This window comes from Anopheles nili, chromosome 2 (assembly GCF_943737925.1).
Source record: "Anopheles nili chromosome 2, idAnoNiliSN_F5_01, whole genome shotgun sequence".
NCBI lineage: Eukaryota > Metazoa > Arthropoda > Insecta > Diptera > Culicidae > Anopheles > Anopheles nili.
This window is the reverse complement of record NC_071291.1, coordinates 51,666,319-51,680,765: the sequence shown is the minus strand read 5'-3', so window position 1 is coordinate 51,680,765 and position 14,447 is coordinate 51,666,319. Positions and strand designations below refer to the sequence as shown.

General features: G+C 50.0%; 3 protein-coding genes across 3 annotated transcripts; 1 reads left to right on the top strand and 2 right to left on the bottom strand.

The window, feature by feature from the left end:
• Nucleotides 1-3,647: 3,647 nt before the first annotated feature.
• LOC128732032 (transmembrane protein 19) lies at nucleotides 3,648-4,857 on the bottom strand. Its single transcript, XM_053825192.1, has 2 exons — nucleotides 4,737-4,857; nucleotides 3,648-4,665 (listed from the first exon to the last, which is right to left on the bottom strand). Exons 1-2 carry the CDS (start codon nucleotides 4,855-4,857, stop codon nucleotides 3,788-3,790), a joined length of 999 nt encoding a protein of 332 aa, XP_053681167.1. The 3' UTR covers nucleotides 3,648-3,787.
• Nucleotides 4,858-5,232: 375 nt separating this feature from the next.
• On the top strand, nucleotides 5,233-5,943 carry LOC128731668 (BET1 homolog). The gene has a single exon (XM_053824801.1). The coding sequence runs from the start codon at nucleotides 5,516-5,518 to the stop codon at nucleotides 5,870-5,872; it is 357 nt and encodes a 118-aa protein (XP_053680776.1). The 5' UTR covers nucleotides 5,233-5,515; the 3' UTR covers nucleotides 5,873-5,943.
• Nucleotides 5,944-6,110: 167 nt separating this feature from the next.
• On the bottom strand, nucleotides 6,111-13,746 carry LOC128725599 (apomucin). The gene is made up of 6 exons (XM_053819360.1): nucleotides 13,451-13,746; nucleotides 12,439-12,533; nucleotides 8,080-12,248; nucleotides 7,814-7,984; nucleotides 7,575-7,727; nucleotides 6,111-7,502 (listed from the first exon to the last, which is right to left on the bottom strand). The coding sequence occupies exons 1-6, from the start codon at nucleotides 13,744-13,746 to the stop codon at nucleotides 7,353-7,355; spliced, it is 5,034 nt and encodes a 1,677-aa protein (XP_053675335.1). The 3' UTR covers nucleotides 6,111-7,352.
• Nucleotides 13,747-14,447: the final 701 nt, after the last annotated feature.

The following is a 14,447-nucleotide window of genomic DNA, read 5'->3' as shown; positions in this document are numbered from 1 at the left end:
CTGTTAAGCGTGCAAAACGAACAAGACCCTTAGACAATCCCGAATGGAAGCTGTTGTTACGACAACACCTTATAAACCTTTGATGTAATAGAAATCGACACAATAGGACCAATGACAAAAACTACCAGTAATAACAGACACTCTGTAACAATTCAATGTAAACTAACAAAATACGTAGTAATAATTCCAAATCCTAATAAAGAAGCAAACACAATATCTAAAGAACTAGTAAAGCAATTTATATTAACTTACGGAAGTTTTTTGGACATGAAATCAGATCAAATTCTAGAACACAACAATGAAAAAGTAAAACAAATATTTGGAACAGCATAGCTCAAACAATAGGGTCAGTCGAACGAAATCATAGATGTTTTAATGACTACCAACGTACATATACTTGATGATTGGGACGAATGGACTAAATTCTATTCATTTGTCTACAATACTACACTACACTCAGATATTAAATAAATTAGTATTACAATGAAATGAAGTATAAACTACAAAAATCAAACGCAATAGGAAAGTGAAATCTAACTAATCAAAAGCAAAAAAGACAAAATATCCACTTTAAATGATCAATCCCTATAAATTAAAAAAATCAATGGCAAGATACATATAACAAACGAAAACAGGAAGAAACTAGATCTAGTATACATTGTACCATTGGAAACTTCTCACATTTCTCACATCAAATTGAGTTGCTCGATCCATTCAAGCCAACGCTGTGCTTATCTTGCTTCGTTGCTGTTTTCAAAGCACGACACTCAACTTTTTCTTTGACCACGGCTTTCTTCCCAACAGCCACCATCAATTGACTTCCTGAAGTTTTTGAAATATGCTTACCGCCCTTCTTAACAGCACGGTTAGCAAGTTAACGAACAATATGCGATACTTTCCACGATTTACCACGCGAAACGAAAATTCACAGACCAGCACTATTAAGAGTGGCCATAAAGCTCTACAATTTCTCTAGCCTATACGCTTGCCAACTGAAATGATCCAAGATGAACGTACCCATCGCGAAGATTATGTCGTTCATATCTTTCCTAATGAAGAAGCTACCGACGTGAGTCATGAAACCGACTAAGTATACTTCAATCATAGCTACTACGACTATTAAAGCTACCCCTAGGACTAGCACGTCCTAGGCGTTGATGACTATTTCTACGGTCCATGTTTTTTTCCTCCGTCTGAAAAGGGTTCTGGTCTAATCCGATCAGATTGAGCAAACGCTTTTCCTTAATATTTCTAAAATTACCTTTACAATAGAATTCGGTTATCGATTTCAGCTCATATTTAATACAATTAGAAACTTTCAGCTCAAATTTAGGGACATTCAATAATCCGCTTAACACGCTCAAAATGTGTTTTCTTGTCCTTTTATCGGTAAGAACCATTTAATTTTTAAAGCATTTCCTAATATCATAGATCAAGAAAGATTTATTGGGTATGGCTTATATTTATCGTTTTTTTCATTAAATGTTGTCCTTACAATGTTGATCTCATAGTGAGCTTCGTCCATACATAACAACTAGAATTATTAGGCACTGCTGAAGCAAATCTCTTAGTACCTTGACACTCCCAATCGGAGCAACGAAATTCATCTTTTTAAATTCTTGCTCTGTTTGTAATGTGCTTCATTGATAGAGAATCAACCCGCACGAATTTGCGTGATTGTTGATGTAAGCTTTTGCATTGAACGAATAAGCACCTCTTTCTGCTAGAAGTGTATGCTTTTGCTGATCAATGCAGCTAATAAAACTATCTTTGTCAAACATATTCACGCTTTCATCAAGAGCTCCGGTTCTCTCTTGGATTAAAACACAACGGGTTTCGTCCCATTTGATAGGTTGAAGGACCAGTTTTTTATCTTCTATCATTTGGGTTTACAAAAATCCATCATAAACGGATAGTATGTTTCGATTTTTGTTGACTGTACAACGTAATGCACGACATCGGTAAGGATATTTTGCTGGACTAGTGCCGCCCAAAATTTTGCTGTGTATAGTAAACTTATAATGTAAGACGATTTGAAGCTGCTGGTCATCAAACGTACTAGCGTTTTTTTTATTTTCGTTCAACAACTGTACTTTCAAAAATTTGCTTTTAATTTTTGCTCTTATTGATATTTCCATTTGGGAGAGAATATAAAAAATACATCTTGGTTGTAAAACACTGCGGTTCAACGGTATGGCCAATGTAAATCCTGTGACACGAGCATAATATGCCTTAAACTAATTGACTACATCAGCGTCGCGCGTTTGAAACTTACTATATCCTTCAAAAAGTTTGGCTGCCGCACACAAGACAGTCTTCATCTTCTTCAAAGTTTCTTAATCTGACTGGGATTTTGTTGGGATAATGCAAATGCAAATAACACTGCGCGCTATCACAGTCATGGAATTCTCGTTTTCTAACTTCATCGAACAGTATTACAGCTATATCGATTGATAACGTTACCTCATTCAGGTTCAGATATTTTACTAAATTTACTATTTACATCGGATTCCTTTCAACCCACAAGCAACCGCTGTCCAAAACATTAGACAACGCGTCTTTGTTCGCTCCAGTAAAATTTCCGTTATCGTTTCCAGTGCATAGGCATCACCCAGAAAAAAGCGTTCCGTTTTGTACACTTATTCGGAAAAGCTTTAAAGCAGCTTTCTTCGTTTTTGATCTTTGTTTTTTGCATGTCCGTCGAATAACCTTAACTTTAGGTCCAGGACGATTGCATAAATAATGTATAAAACTGGACTATTAAGCAAAGCATGCACTCCACGTCACATCTACGCCGTGGATGCCTTGAAGATCCCATTTTCCTCCCATCTATCGTAGCAAGCGGTTCCTTGTTTTCCAAAACCGGTTGCAACCCAACGACGCCTTGATCATAAAGCGCGAAAAAGCAGCGAAGGCAAAAAGAAAGAGACCTAATTTTTTGTGTGATATCACTTTTTTGATTTTCCCTTACCGATCATTGCTTGCTTAAGGGCTTGCTACAAGACGGTAGTTTCTGAAACTTCATTAGTTCATTTCACTTCCGTCGTTGTTTGCATGCATAAAAGAAACGCACCATATAGCGTGGGCAAGCGAATGATTAAAAAAGTTTCGTTTCGTTTCATAGTTTCATTTTGTTTTCCACTCCTGGCAAAGGCAATATCACCGATCAAGACGTGCTGCAGGTGAATGCGAAAGTTAATTTATCCGTTCCGGCGTTCGTATTTCTTGTCGTTGTGTATCCGAAACCCATTTTACGACTGATGCCAACATGTGGAAAGCAAAAAGGTGATATCGATACACCATTTACAGTGTATGTAATCATGCAAAGCCCTTCACTGTGGCGGAGAGAAAAGCTAAAAACCCCTTTTGAGTGGTTAGGAAGGGAAAAAGAACGTAAAGTCTTTTAAAAAGTGCAGCGAAGAATAAAAGCGGTACATCCTAATTAACGGTTGTGGATGCCACAACCCTAGTGTTGATGGTTTATTTCAAGGATCGTATCACTGCATAAATGAGCTTATTGCCTGTTTTGTTGCATACCAGAGGATTCTACTTACTCCAACGGCCATTAGCAATCCATAACCAGCAATTTGACAGCAGAAAATCGTTGAAATCAATACGCGATAAGAAAACCCACAGTATTCCCGCGAATGCCGCAATTATAATTTATTCGCTTACCACCACTAAAAAATTGTAAGTCACTAGGTAAAAAAAGGTACCCACTACGAGCTATACCTCCTCTCCGTGGGATGACGAGGCACTAGCGTGCTTGCTTCGGATGCGCCAATGGCTAAAACATTGGCCAGAGATTCATCGCAATCGAAGGCATCACGATCCCGCTCACGATGGTCGATATTAGATTCACGCTGTGATTGTCCAGAATCCGCACGCCGCTAATGTGGCGCACGGTTTTCCCGGGCCGCTCTACAATCTGGCCGCGTTCGTTTAGCCCCGAGTATTGCAGTGTGGCGCCAAGCAGCGAATCCACCAGCGATCCCAGCAGTCCAGCCATCCCACCAAACACGATCAACGGCCACTGGTTGGGGCTGTTGTTGTAGATGTTCGTCTCGACCGTGTATCGCACGGTAAGGAAGTACACCAATCCGATGAGTGTTCCACCAAGGAAGCTCACAATCAGTCCAACGAATGAAACGGCACCATTGGTGCCACGTGGAACGCGCTTCCTCGTTGTGATCAAGAACGGTTCGCCACTTCCGATTACCGTTCCCAGCTCGCTTGCCCACGTGTCACCGTTGCAGCACGCGAACGAACCCATGATGGCGACACCGAGCCAGCTGGAGCGATACAGGTTGACGAAATCGATCGGTCGTTCGCCGTACCCGCAATCCAGCAGATAGAGCAGGGCCAGCTGCGTCCCCATGCCCGCGTTGCAGATCACCTGAGCCCAGTTTCGTTGGCCGCCGTCCTTAAAATCATCCTCAAACTTGCGCTTCGCATGTGCCCGAAATTTTGTGGCCCGGCTGGAGCTGAAGAAAAACGCTGCCAGACAGGCGAGAAACGCGTGCGAAGCTATGGACAAGATCACGGCACACGCCAGCCCGAAAGCGGCCCCAGATTTGTTGACTCCTTTGCGCTTTAGTCCGTACACCATTAGCAGGATCGGCACGAGAACGGAGAACAGCCAGCGTGTCGGTGGAATCACACTGTCTGAAAGAACGGAAACAGAACATTAAATGGCGAACAGGCTCGGAGGGACCATAATGTATACCGATACTCACTGGAACCGTCGCTCGCGATCTTCGAGTACGCCACGTTTCCGATCCACATGAACATGGACAACGGCACGGACAGGCCGCATAACAGCACTGGCAAAATCTTGTAGATCGTACTCTCCTGCATCGTGTGGCGGTTAAATGGACAGCAGAAGGGAGAAAGTTCACGACTGGTCCGGCTAGTGGGTAACGCTTTCGGGACCGATTAATACCCTGATCAGCAATCCATCCAAATCAGCACCGTGTCTTAACCTAAGTCAAATGTTGTGCCAATACCGCGCCAGCTCTCGGTCGGGTATATTATTTGCATAAATTAGCTCCCAATTAGCTCGAGCGAATCGAGAACAGAATCGCTTGAAGGGAAATTAACGCAAAAGAAAGTTTTGTTTATTTGTTTTGATGTATTTGTTTTCGAATCGCGCTTGCACTTTCACCTTTTTTTATCAACCATTCCGAAACGTCAAGCTCCCTCGCCGATGACACTTCGTTGACAGCTGACGTTAGAATGATGACGATAAATTTGTGTAAATACTGCATCGTATACAAAACACGTAAAGCGCAAGATTACGTTCGTCAAGCGAAAGAAAATTGTTACCCGGGGGTAGTTAAAACAAGTAAAAAAATCATTTCCGTATGTGAACGTTCGGTGGCGGTTCCGTTTGTAGTCGCTTGACACTACAGCTTGCAATTGTGACGCTTCTGGGTCGAGTGCGGCCGACCAGTAGCGCCGTGCAATCTGCAGCAAGGTGGCTAATTTCGGTGGATCGAGTGCCGCGGGTGGAAAGATGCGCCGATCACAGGGCTACAACTACCAACCGCTTCCGCAACAGGCACCGGCAGGTCCGAGCAACGCCAGCCACGATGCGCTCGAGGAAGAAAACGAGCGAATGGCGGAGGAGTTGAAGGGAAAAATCGGAGCCCTCAAATCGCTGACCATCGACATCGGCAACGAGGTGCGCTACCAGGACCGGCTGCTGCGTGGCATCGACGAAGACATGGACCGGACGGGAGGCTTTATGACGAATACGATCAACCGGGTCGTTCGGTTGGGCCAAGGTAGCCACCGGAACTACATGTGCTACATGTTTCTGTTTGTGATGGCCGTGTTTTTCGTGCTCTACTTGATCCTGAAGCTGCGATAGGAGTGGACCGAAGCACCTTCCTACAGCTTTTTTTTATTTGTATTTACACCTCACGAGAATTTGTTATATATAAAAGTTGCTAACGTGAACGAAACCCATTCCTTTCCGTTTCCGTGTTTCACTAAAATCGTTGTGTGATATATCATTTCTCAAATGCTTGCACTCTCTCTCTACTCTGTTCATTCGTTTGCTGACACGACACGATCAGTATTCGATTTGCGTTACATCATGTATTTCTAAACATCTTAAGGTTAATGTTGCACTTAAAAATCTAGCGGTTTCAGCCTACCTGTGTTCTCTTACCCAAAACATGAGCACTTTTGTTTTCTGCTTAGCGTTAATCACCCCTTCGCATGTTCCGTATTGCCGTCAATAGCGCTACCGGCTTACCCTAAGTATTATTTATCTCCCGCTAACGGATGCACTATATAAGTAAAAGTTTTCAATGTTACATCACTAAATCTTTCATACTTAGTAATATCACGAATTTGCCGTCGAATTGCCGATTGCCAACTAATAGGACCGACAGACAACAGGTCCGTGTAAAACCCAACCTATCTTTTACACATTGTATGTTCATTTTTCCGTACGCCAGCGAACCTCTAAAGGCGCTTCTCGCGAACGACAAAGGACAAGCTATCATAACATAAAAAAATACTTAAAAAAGTAATAAAATCGTTTCTAAAGCAAAACACAACTCCCGCCTTCGCAAATACACACCCGAGATGTTGTACACGATTAGGGTTGGCCTTTTTCCCGGTGCAGAACGGCCCTGTACAAAAGAATGCTGCACGTCCGTGGCGACGCCAAGTATCCAGATGCGAAAACTCCACAAATACTATACACCGCCGGTCGGGGGATCTACTCCTCGCGGCATATGACACAAGTTGGGTCGAGAAATCGCACTGCTCGCTTCGACGGCGCCTGCTACAACGATTGTCTTTCTCATCAGCGCGCTCCGCGGATTGCTTCGATCAAAAACGAATAGCCGGCGAAAACTCGTCCGGCCACGTTCGAACCACCTGTTTACGCCTCTGCCTACTGCACTACTGGGGCTCAAAGAAGCCCAAGCCTTTCACGTGATTATTCTGTATGCCCATTTGTTTTTGTTTAAATAGAAAATCACACACTTTCTTCTTATTGTTGTTGGAGTCTCAGTGGAATTCAAGGAACCATTTTTCTCCTAAAAATTAAAACTACAGCTCTCGCTACTACATGCTGCCCCGTGTGTTCCGCGCCCCATGCATTCGTTTGCCAACAGCACTGCACAGTAGTGGACACTTGTTACATTTTATGTAAACGCAGCAGGGGTAATACTAATCGCGAAAGCGCTGCCGACCCATTCTCCTTCGATAGCACCACCCGGTGCAGCATCTTCCTATACTTGGTTCCTTACAACGCCCCCGGACGGGTTTTACAAAACACTGATATGCAGCAGCACACACTGCTTCTTTCCCGTGGCTCTTCTCTCACCGCGATTTTATGTTTTTTCCCGCTTTTTAAAATTCCTTTTCGACGCACATCGCATTATGATGTCGGAGACGTGCGGTTTGTGCTTGAAAATTTTCATTATCTGCGTACGAGCTTCGTTGATGCCGTCGATGATGATTTTGCTTCGCTGCATGTTGCCCTGTGAACGCAATGAGACAAAACACCCATTAAAATTTGCGTCTTTATCAACCATCAGACCGCAACAGCTCACCTTTAACAGTTCGTTAATTTGTTCCACTTCGGTCGAGGGCTTTACCGAATTGCTGCTTCCGCTACAACTGCTGCTGTTGCCGGTGCTGCTACTGCTTTCCATTGAACGCAACATTTGCCCCAACTTTCCATAGGCTTGAGATTCAAGATCGCACTGTCGAGAAAAGAGAGAGAGAGAGAGAAAGTGAACAGTTAGTTACACCTGGCATGTGCATAAACATGCTCACAAAAAAAACTTACCAGGTCCTCTATCTGCGCGCTGAGATGATATATCTTCCAACCGTTTACCTTCTGCAGTATGTGCGACTGATTGGCAATGTCCATCACGGTGGGTCGTCGCTCCTCGCGCTGCTTCACGTCCGTGTAGCGCTGGAAGTGATTGTTGGCTGATTTCCATGTTTGTTTGTACGACTAAATGACCAACGAAAGAAGGCAAGAAAAGTGTTAGCGATCACATATGTTCAACCGAGCGCATGTTCAGCTCATCAAAGCCACACGTAACGCACCTGCAGTAAGCTGATATTGCGTGGTTTGCGCAGAATGACGTTCGCTTTCGCGCCTGTCCCGGTGTTGGTGCTTACACCCGGTTGCAGCTGCACCTGAGCGATCAGTCCCATCCCGCCGCTACCGGAAACCGATCCCGACGGTGGATCCATACGGACGTTGTTGTGCAAACTGCTACTGCTGCTGCTGCTGTTGTTGTTCGTCGATGTGACCGCCGTAACGATGCTTCCTCCACTGTGATGCTGCTTGCTCCCCAGAACGTGATGTCCCGCCATCGTGGAGGAAGACGAGCCACTGTTTGCGCTCCCCCCGATGATTCCCGATACCACCGACATTGGTGTCCCGCTGGGTGTGGTTCCGAGCAACACAAGCCCTGTAGTTCCGCTGCTCGTATCCATCCGCTCGTCATCGGCGATCCCGGAGGCTCCTAGATAGTGTAGTGATTGCCCACCAGTCGATCCCGCGGACGAGTTTGTAGTTGCCGACGAAGAGGAAGACGACGATGAAGAGGATGAGCTCGATTTGAGCAATGGTGGATGATGATGCAACCCATCGGTCATCGGCAGAAGTAGCTGCTTGCGGGCTTTCTTGCGGGGTGACTGCTCGTAACCGCTTGCACCGTTACTAGTCCCTCCTGTGCTGGCCACCGTGCCCATCGACGACAGTGTCGTGTGGTTTGCAATCGGGACAACGGTCAGCGTTGTGCTCGGGGTGCCGAGGTTCGTGGGGAAGCTTTCCGTACAGTGCAGTGAAAGGATTTCCCTCTGATGCTGGTGCTGCTGTTGCTGTTGCTGGTGCATGTAGTGCTGTAGGTCATCCTGGACGGGTTTAAAATGCCCGTCACCGGACATTGCATTGCTGTTCCGATTGGCGTACGCTTGTGCGCGCAGTTCTTCCTCCTCTTGCTCGTCTAAACCCGGGCTCGAAGTGGCACTGACCGTTGTTGAACCATCCGTTGAAGCAGGCCGAGAGTGAACGTGCAGTAGGGGTGCGCTAGAGAAATCCAGTTCCGTCACCAGCTGATGGTGCTGCTGCTGTTGCTGCTGCTGTTGGAGGAGGTGTATCTGCGTTTCCTGCTGCTCCCTAGCGGATCGCTCCCTTTCCACGGCCATCAATGCAGCGGTGAGATCCTTCCCGACCGGCGTCTTCATGGAGGCACCCGTCGTCGTTAGGCCCTCGATGAGTGCTCGCTTGCGCAGGATGCTCGATTCTATTCGCTTCGGAAGATGAGGAGAGTCTTGTTGTGGTGGGTTCTTCGTCGAGGCCGTGACCACTGCTGTCGTCGTCCCGGTGCTCGCACCGACCGGTATGAGCGGGACGATGTTGGTAGTACCGGCGACGGAAGCGGCTCCGCCTGCCCCACTCGACACGATGATCTGCTGCGGTTGGCCACTGCTGTCGACGAGCAGCTGCGGGTGGAATCGAACGATTTGGGTCGTGGTGGCAGAACCGGAAGCAGCTGAAACTCCCGTCAATCCACCGGCACCAGTTGGGGGTTGCGAGACTGACACGATATTGCCCGTGACCGCTGTGCTGCCACCACCGACGCCGGTTTGAACGGACGCTGGTACAATCCCGTGAATTGGACCCGTCGCCAGTGTAGCCGTCCGGCCACCCACCGTGGAACCGGCGGGAGCTGCTTGTACGATCGCGAACGAACCGGCACTTCCGTACGGCGCAAGAGTAGGATTATTTGCTGCGGCCACCGTTACGACTGTCGTGTTACCGGTGGTACCTCCACCGCTGCTGCTGTTGATCACACTCGAGGAAGCCGGAATCGAGAAGACCGGCCCGCTTATTGCACTTGCCGTTGTGACGGTGGATGCGGATGATGCTGAGGATAAGCTGGCCACGGCTTGCACGAGGCTGGACGATGACACCGACACACCAGCCGACGTGATGGAGACGGTGGCCGTTGAGGAGGGAACGCTTGTGGCCGGGGAGGACGTTAGCCGCTCGTAGTAGAACGTCGACGTTGGCAGGAAGGTGGTGGCTGAGGTGACCGTTCCACCCGGTCCACCACTACTGCCCGCACCCGATCCGGAAGACGACGAGACCACGCTAAGTGTCGCACCGGTTGCACCTCCGACCGCTTTAACTGCCGATCCTACCGGACCGGTCGATCCCTGGGGACGCGTTTGAATGTACAGCGAAGGTCCTCCGCTGTTCGCCACCGAGTAATGCTGCGCGACGCCTCCTGTACCACTCGTGACCACCGCAGATTCCATCGTAACCAGTGTTTGCTGTTGCGGGGTCACTTTGGCGATGGGCAACACCGAAGCGATCGTTGTAGCTGTGGCCACTCCACCGGGACCACTTGCTCCGGTACCCGCCGTCCGCACGATACCTCCGGCCACGATGCTCAAGGGACTGTGGCCACCGGCACCGGTTCCAGCGACACCTCGTGCGCTCGTTAAAGCCAGTGGCAATGGAATGACCGTACCCGTCGTAGGTCCTCCACTCGCCTGGCTTACGGTGACTATCTGCTGCTGCTGCTGCTGCGGTTGGCCACTACTACCGGCCACGGACACCACCGTCGGTGGACCGGCGTTCACGTTCACGATCTGCGTGATCTGACCCTGGTGGGTTGCTTGGGAGACGGTCGCAACGCTACCCGTCGCTGATCCGGCGTGATTCGTGGCTATCAGATTTCCGGCAATGATGGCGGCGGTGGCCGGAGAACTTCCGCCCGCACCGGGTGTACCCGTGCTGACCACTATCTGCTGCCCGGATGCCGTTTGTAGTGTGGTCGTCGTCGCGGAACCACTACCAGCGTTTGAACCCGTCCCTACGACCACCTCACCGGCGGACGTACTCCCAGGGCCTCCCGCCGTCGCAACCTGCGTCAGCTTGCCAACCTGCGCGATCGTTATACCGGGCTGAAGGGCACTCTGGGGTAACCGGTTGTTGCTCACGATCAACGGCTGGATGTTGAGCAGGTTCGTTTGGATGCGCCCGTTCACGAACTGCGCCGAACCGGCGGCACCACTTTGCGGATTTTGCACCTGAATTATTCTTGCCGGGATGGCGTTCGAGATGGCCGTTGCCCCACCCGGTGCTCCGGTAGCTGTCACCGTACGCTGTTGCTGCTGCTGAACCTGCTGTTGCTGCTGCTGCTGTTGTTGCTGAACCTGTTGCGATTGTTGCTGTGTGTTGGTGACCGTACCGACCGCACCCGTGTTCGAGGCGATTGTCGTTAGAACGGTGGTGGATGCGAGCACCGGTGGCCGGAAGTTTAGACTACCGGTGCTCACACGGATGCCCGCCGTCGGTAGTCGCTGGATTGTAGGCCTAATACCAGTCGTTACCGTGGCCTGGGGTCGTTGTGGGGATAACGTGGTGGCCAACGCTAATCGCTGCTGATTTGGCCCGATCGTGTACTGCTGTGCGTTGCTGTTATTCGTGTATAGCAACGTCGAGACCTGACGCGGTGCTTGCAATACGGCGGACAGCGTCGCAACGAAGGCTTGCGATTGAGCGCTCGCGGAGCCACCACCGCTTGAAGCCGCTGCCACCACACCACCTGCACCCGTCGCCGTGGAACTGATGGCCACGGCTTGTGGAGATCCACCAGCTGCGGCTGCTGCGACACCTCCCGGCGTCATCACACTATTGACCACGGTAGCTCCACCAGCTACGGCATTAACCACGCCACCTGCTTGACCCGTCACCTGGTGATGATTCGCCGGAAGTGTCGTCTGCGTGACAACCCTCGCTCGGGGTGTACCCGCCGTCACGGCACCGGCCACCGTTCCGATGCTGTTGGCCCGTATCAGTTGGGTGGACATCTGGAAGTTCGGAACAAGCGTCGTCGTGGCACCACCGGTGCTGCTCTGCGAGATTATTGTGGCGGCCGTGGGTGAACCGGAGGAATTGACGCTACGTGATGGCACCACCGTGGGAGGTTGCCGCTGGACGTACGTCGTCGTGTTGTTATTCGTGGCCACCTGGATCGGTGGCGTCGAAATCCGAATCGGTCCGTTGATGGTGGCGCGCGTTGTTGCTTGCAGGTTTGCGGCCACGACCGGTGTCGCGGATACGCCTTTCGACACGTGGTACGACACCGTCGTCGGTGTGGTTTGGGGCGCACGGGACACCGTCAGAGAGCCCATCTGTGTTACGGTCCGGGCCGCCGAAAGGGTGCTAATTTGCGTGCGATTCGTCGTCGCATCTGGAAATATGAACCGGAAGAAACCGAAACGAGAGAGAGAGAAAGAAAGAGAGCGAGAGAGATAGAGAGCCAAAAGAGAGAACCGAAAGAGAGAGAGACGAAGAAAAAGAGAAAGCACACATTTAATGACATTTGCGATACCGGAGGCCAACATGAAGTGTTCGTGGCGTTGTTGCATGCACATACATACCTTGCTTGAGATTTGCTGGCTGCCGGTAGAATGATGGCGGGGCCGCACTACTCGGAATGACCACACGCATCTGGCTGCCCGGTGCGGAACCGAATCTGTGTCGAGGTGACAAACAAATTGAAATAAATCACATTAGAACGGGGTCCTCACAGGCGTATGGACTCTGCACTTGCAGGTTTACACACTTGGCTTTATATAATTTGAAGAAGAAAAAAACCAATCCTAGGCAAAACCCGTCGCACACCTTTCACCCGGATTTTAATCACCGCAATTCTATTCTTGGTGCACCGTAACCCTCCACCAGGGGGTGGAGTCGGGGGAGATGGGAAGGGGCAAGTCTACGCGCAATTTCGAACAGCTTTTGGAGCAAAATCTTCACCAACGATTATGAAATTAAAGGAAGAAAAAAAGTCCTTCTACCATCCGCTGCACTCGAACGACACCGAAACTTTACACGGGGCCTCTGCCCACCAACCCCGGAGGACACACGAGCGAAAAATGCTACGTTTGAACAAAAAATAAAAGCTAACCGCACCGAACAAAATAATAATAAAAATAAACCCGTTTGATAAGAGTGACATTCGCTCAGACTCTCTCGCGCGTTAGACAAAGCGCGCGCGTGCGATAGTGTATGTGAGTGTGTCGCGTGCGCAAAGCAGGCGGTGCGTGGCGTAGTGTGCGTGCAATCCGCGAGTTGCACATTTCGTTCGCTCTCTCGCTCTCAATCGCACGGGGGAAAACTAATGCTCTCTCCTTCTTTTTGCTGCGCTTGCTCTTTCGTAATAACATAGGCCTGTTCTCGCGGAGCGAATGTGCCGTTTCCTTACACACACACACACACACACACACACACACATTCGTCAGCCGCGACTGGCTCCACTACTTTGTGTGGTACCGCGTTCGTGGCCGCGAATGATGCGTCGTATCTCGTTCCGTTTGAGGCCGTTACTGCTGTTGCTGCGGCTGCTGCCATTTGCCATCTCTTCATGGCCGCACAGTGTAGCATACTAACCTGTACGTGGTCGTAGGCATCGTTGATTTCTCAGGCCGCACCAGCACTTTCGACGCGGAGGCCAGATCGATCGGGATCGTCGTGGTGGTTACGGTGGCCCCGCTTAGGCCTCCACCACTACCGCCACCACCACCACCACCAACTACAGCGGTCGCACTCAGCTGACCACTACCAGCGCCACTGCCGCCGCCCGACGACGTTACCGGTTTGACCGCGGAGGACACACTCACCCCACCACCACCACCACCGATGGTGGACGATTTGTCGCCGCCGGAACTGACGTCCGGCGTGCTCATTTTGTTCGCCGTGTACAGAAAGGGGGGCCCCGAAAAAGCGACCACTGCACCACACTTTTCTTCGACCGATCTAAGCTGGCTGTGCTCGCAGCACACACTACTACTACACCGCAGCTAGTGCGCTGGCCCGTTACACGACGGAATTGACGTTTCTGTCCTCGAAAATACAACACACTGCACACCTCGCCGTCGACGTCGAGCTCTAGCGGGCTTCGCCGAGACGAGGTCACCCGCGCGACACGCTGGTAAATAAAGTTCTGCTCTCTGGGCCAGGCGCTCCAGAGCGGGCGGTGCGAAGCGGATTACTCATACACCCTTAAATGGCGACGTCGCGGAACACACACGCAGTGTGACGGCGCGGTTGTTTCTCGCTTCGCAAACGGCTCGCGCGCACTCCGCACACCAACACTTTTACCCTCCCCGCGCGCGCTTGTAATCTTTTGCTCTTGTTGCTCTCGCGTCCCTTTTCCGCACACGCACCGCTTCCGTGACCAACGGAACGCACCACTACTACCACACTCGCTCACTGCGCCCAATGGCTCGCAGGCTGGCTGGCTGCTTGGCTGGTTGCTACTTTCTCAAACTTCAACACGCACACCAGATGGCGTTCTCGTGCTGCCACACACCACACACACACACACCCGCACGCGTACGCACTATCGTGCGCGCTCGTTCGCTCCTGCACCGATTGTGCCTTTGAC

Bases quoted from the DNA above. Each gene is read 5' to 3' on its own strand.
- LOC128732032 (XM_053825192.1), bottom strand. From the start codon at position 4,857: ATGCAGGAGAGTACGATCTACAAGATTTTGCCAGTGCTGTTATGCGGC. The intron at 4,666-4,736 runs GTGAGTATCGGT...CCGTTCTTTCAG, and splicing joins GATCGCGAGCGACGGTTCCA to ACAGTGTGATTCCACCGACA.
- LOC128731668 (XM_053824801.1), top strand. From the start codon at position 5,516: ATGCGCCGATCACAGGGCTACAACTACCAACCGCTTCCGCAACAGGCA.
- LOC128725599 (XM_053819360.1), bottom strand. From the start codon at position 13,746: ATGAGCACGCCGGACGTCAGTTCCGGCGGCGACAAATCGTCCACCATC. The intron at 12,249-12,438 runs GTATGTATGTGC...TCATATTTCCAG, and splicing joins GCCAGCAAATCTCAAGCAAG to ATGCGACGACGAATCGCACG. The intron at 7,728-7,813 runs GTAAGTTTTTTT...TTTTCTCGACAG, and splicing joins GCGCGCAGATAGAGGACCTG to TGCGATCTTGAATCTCAAGC.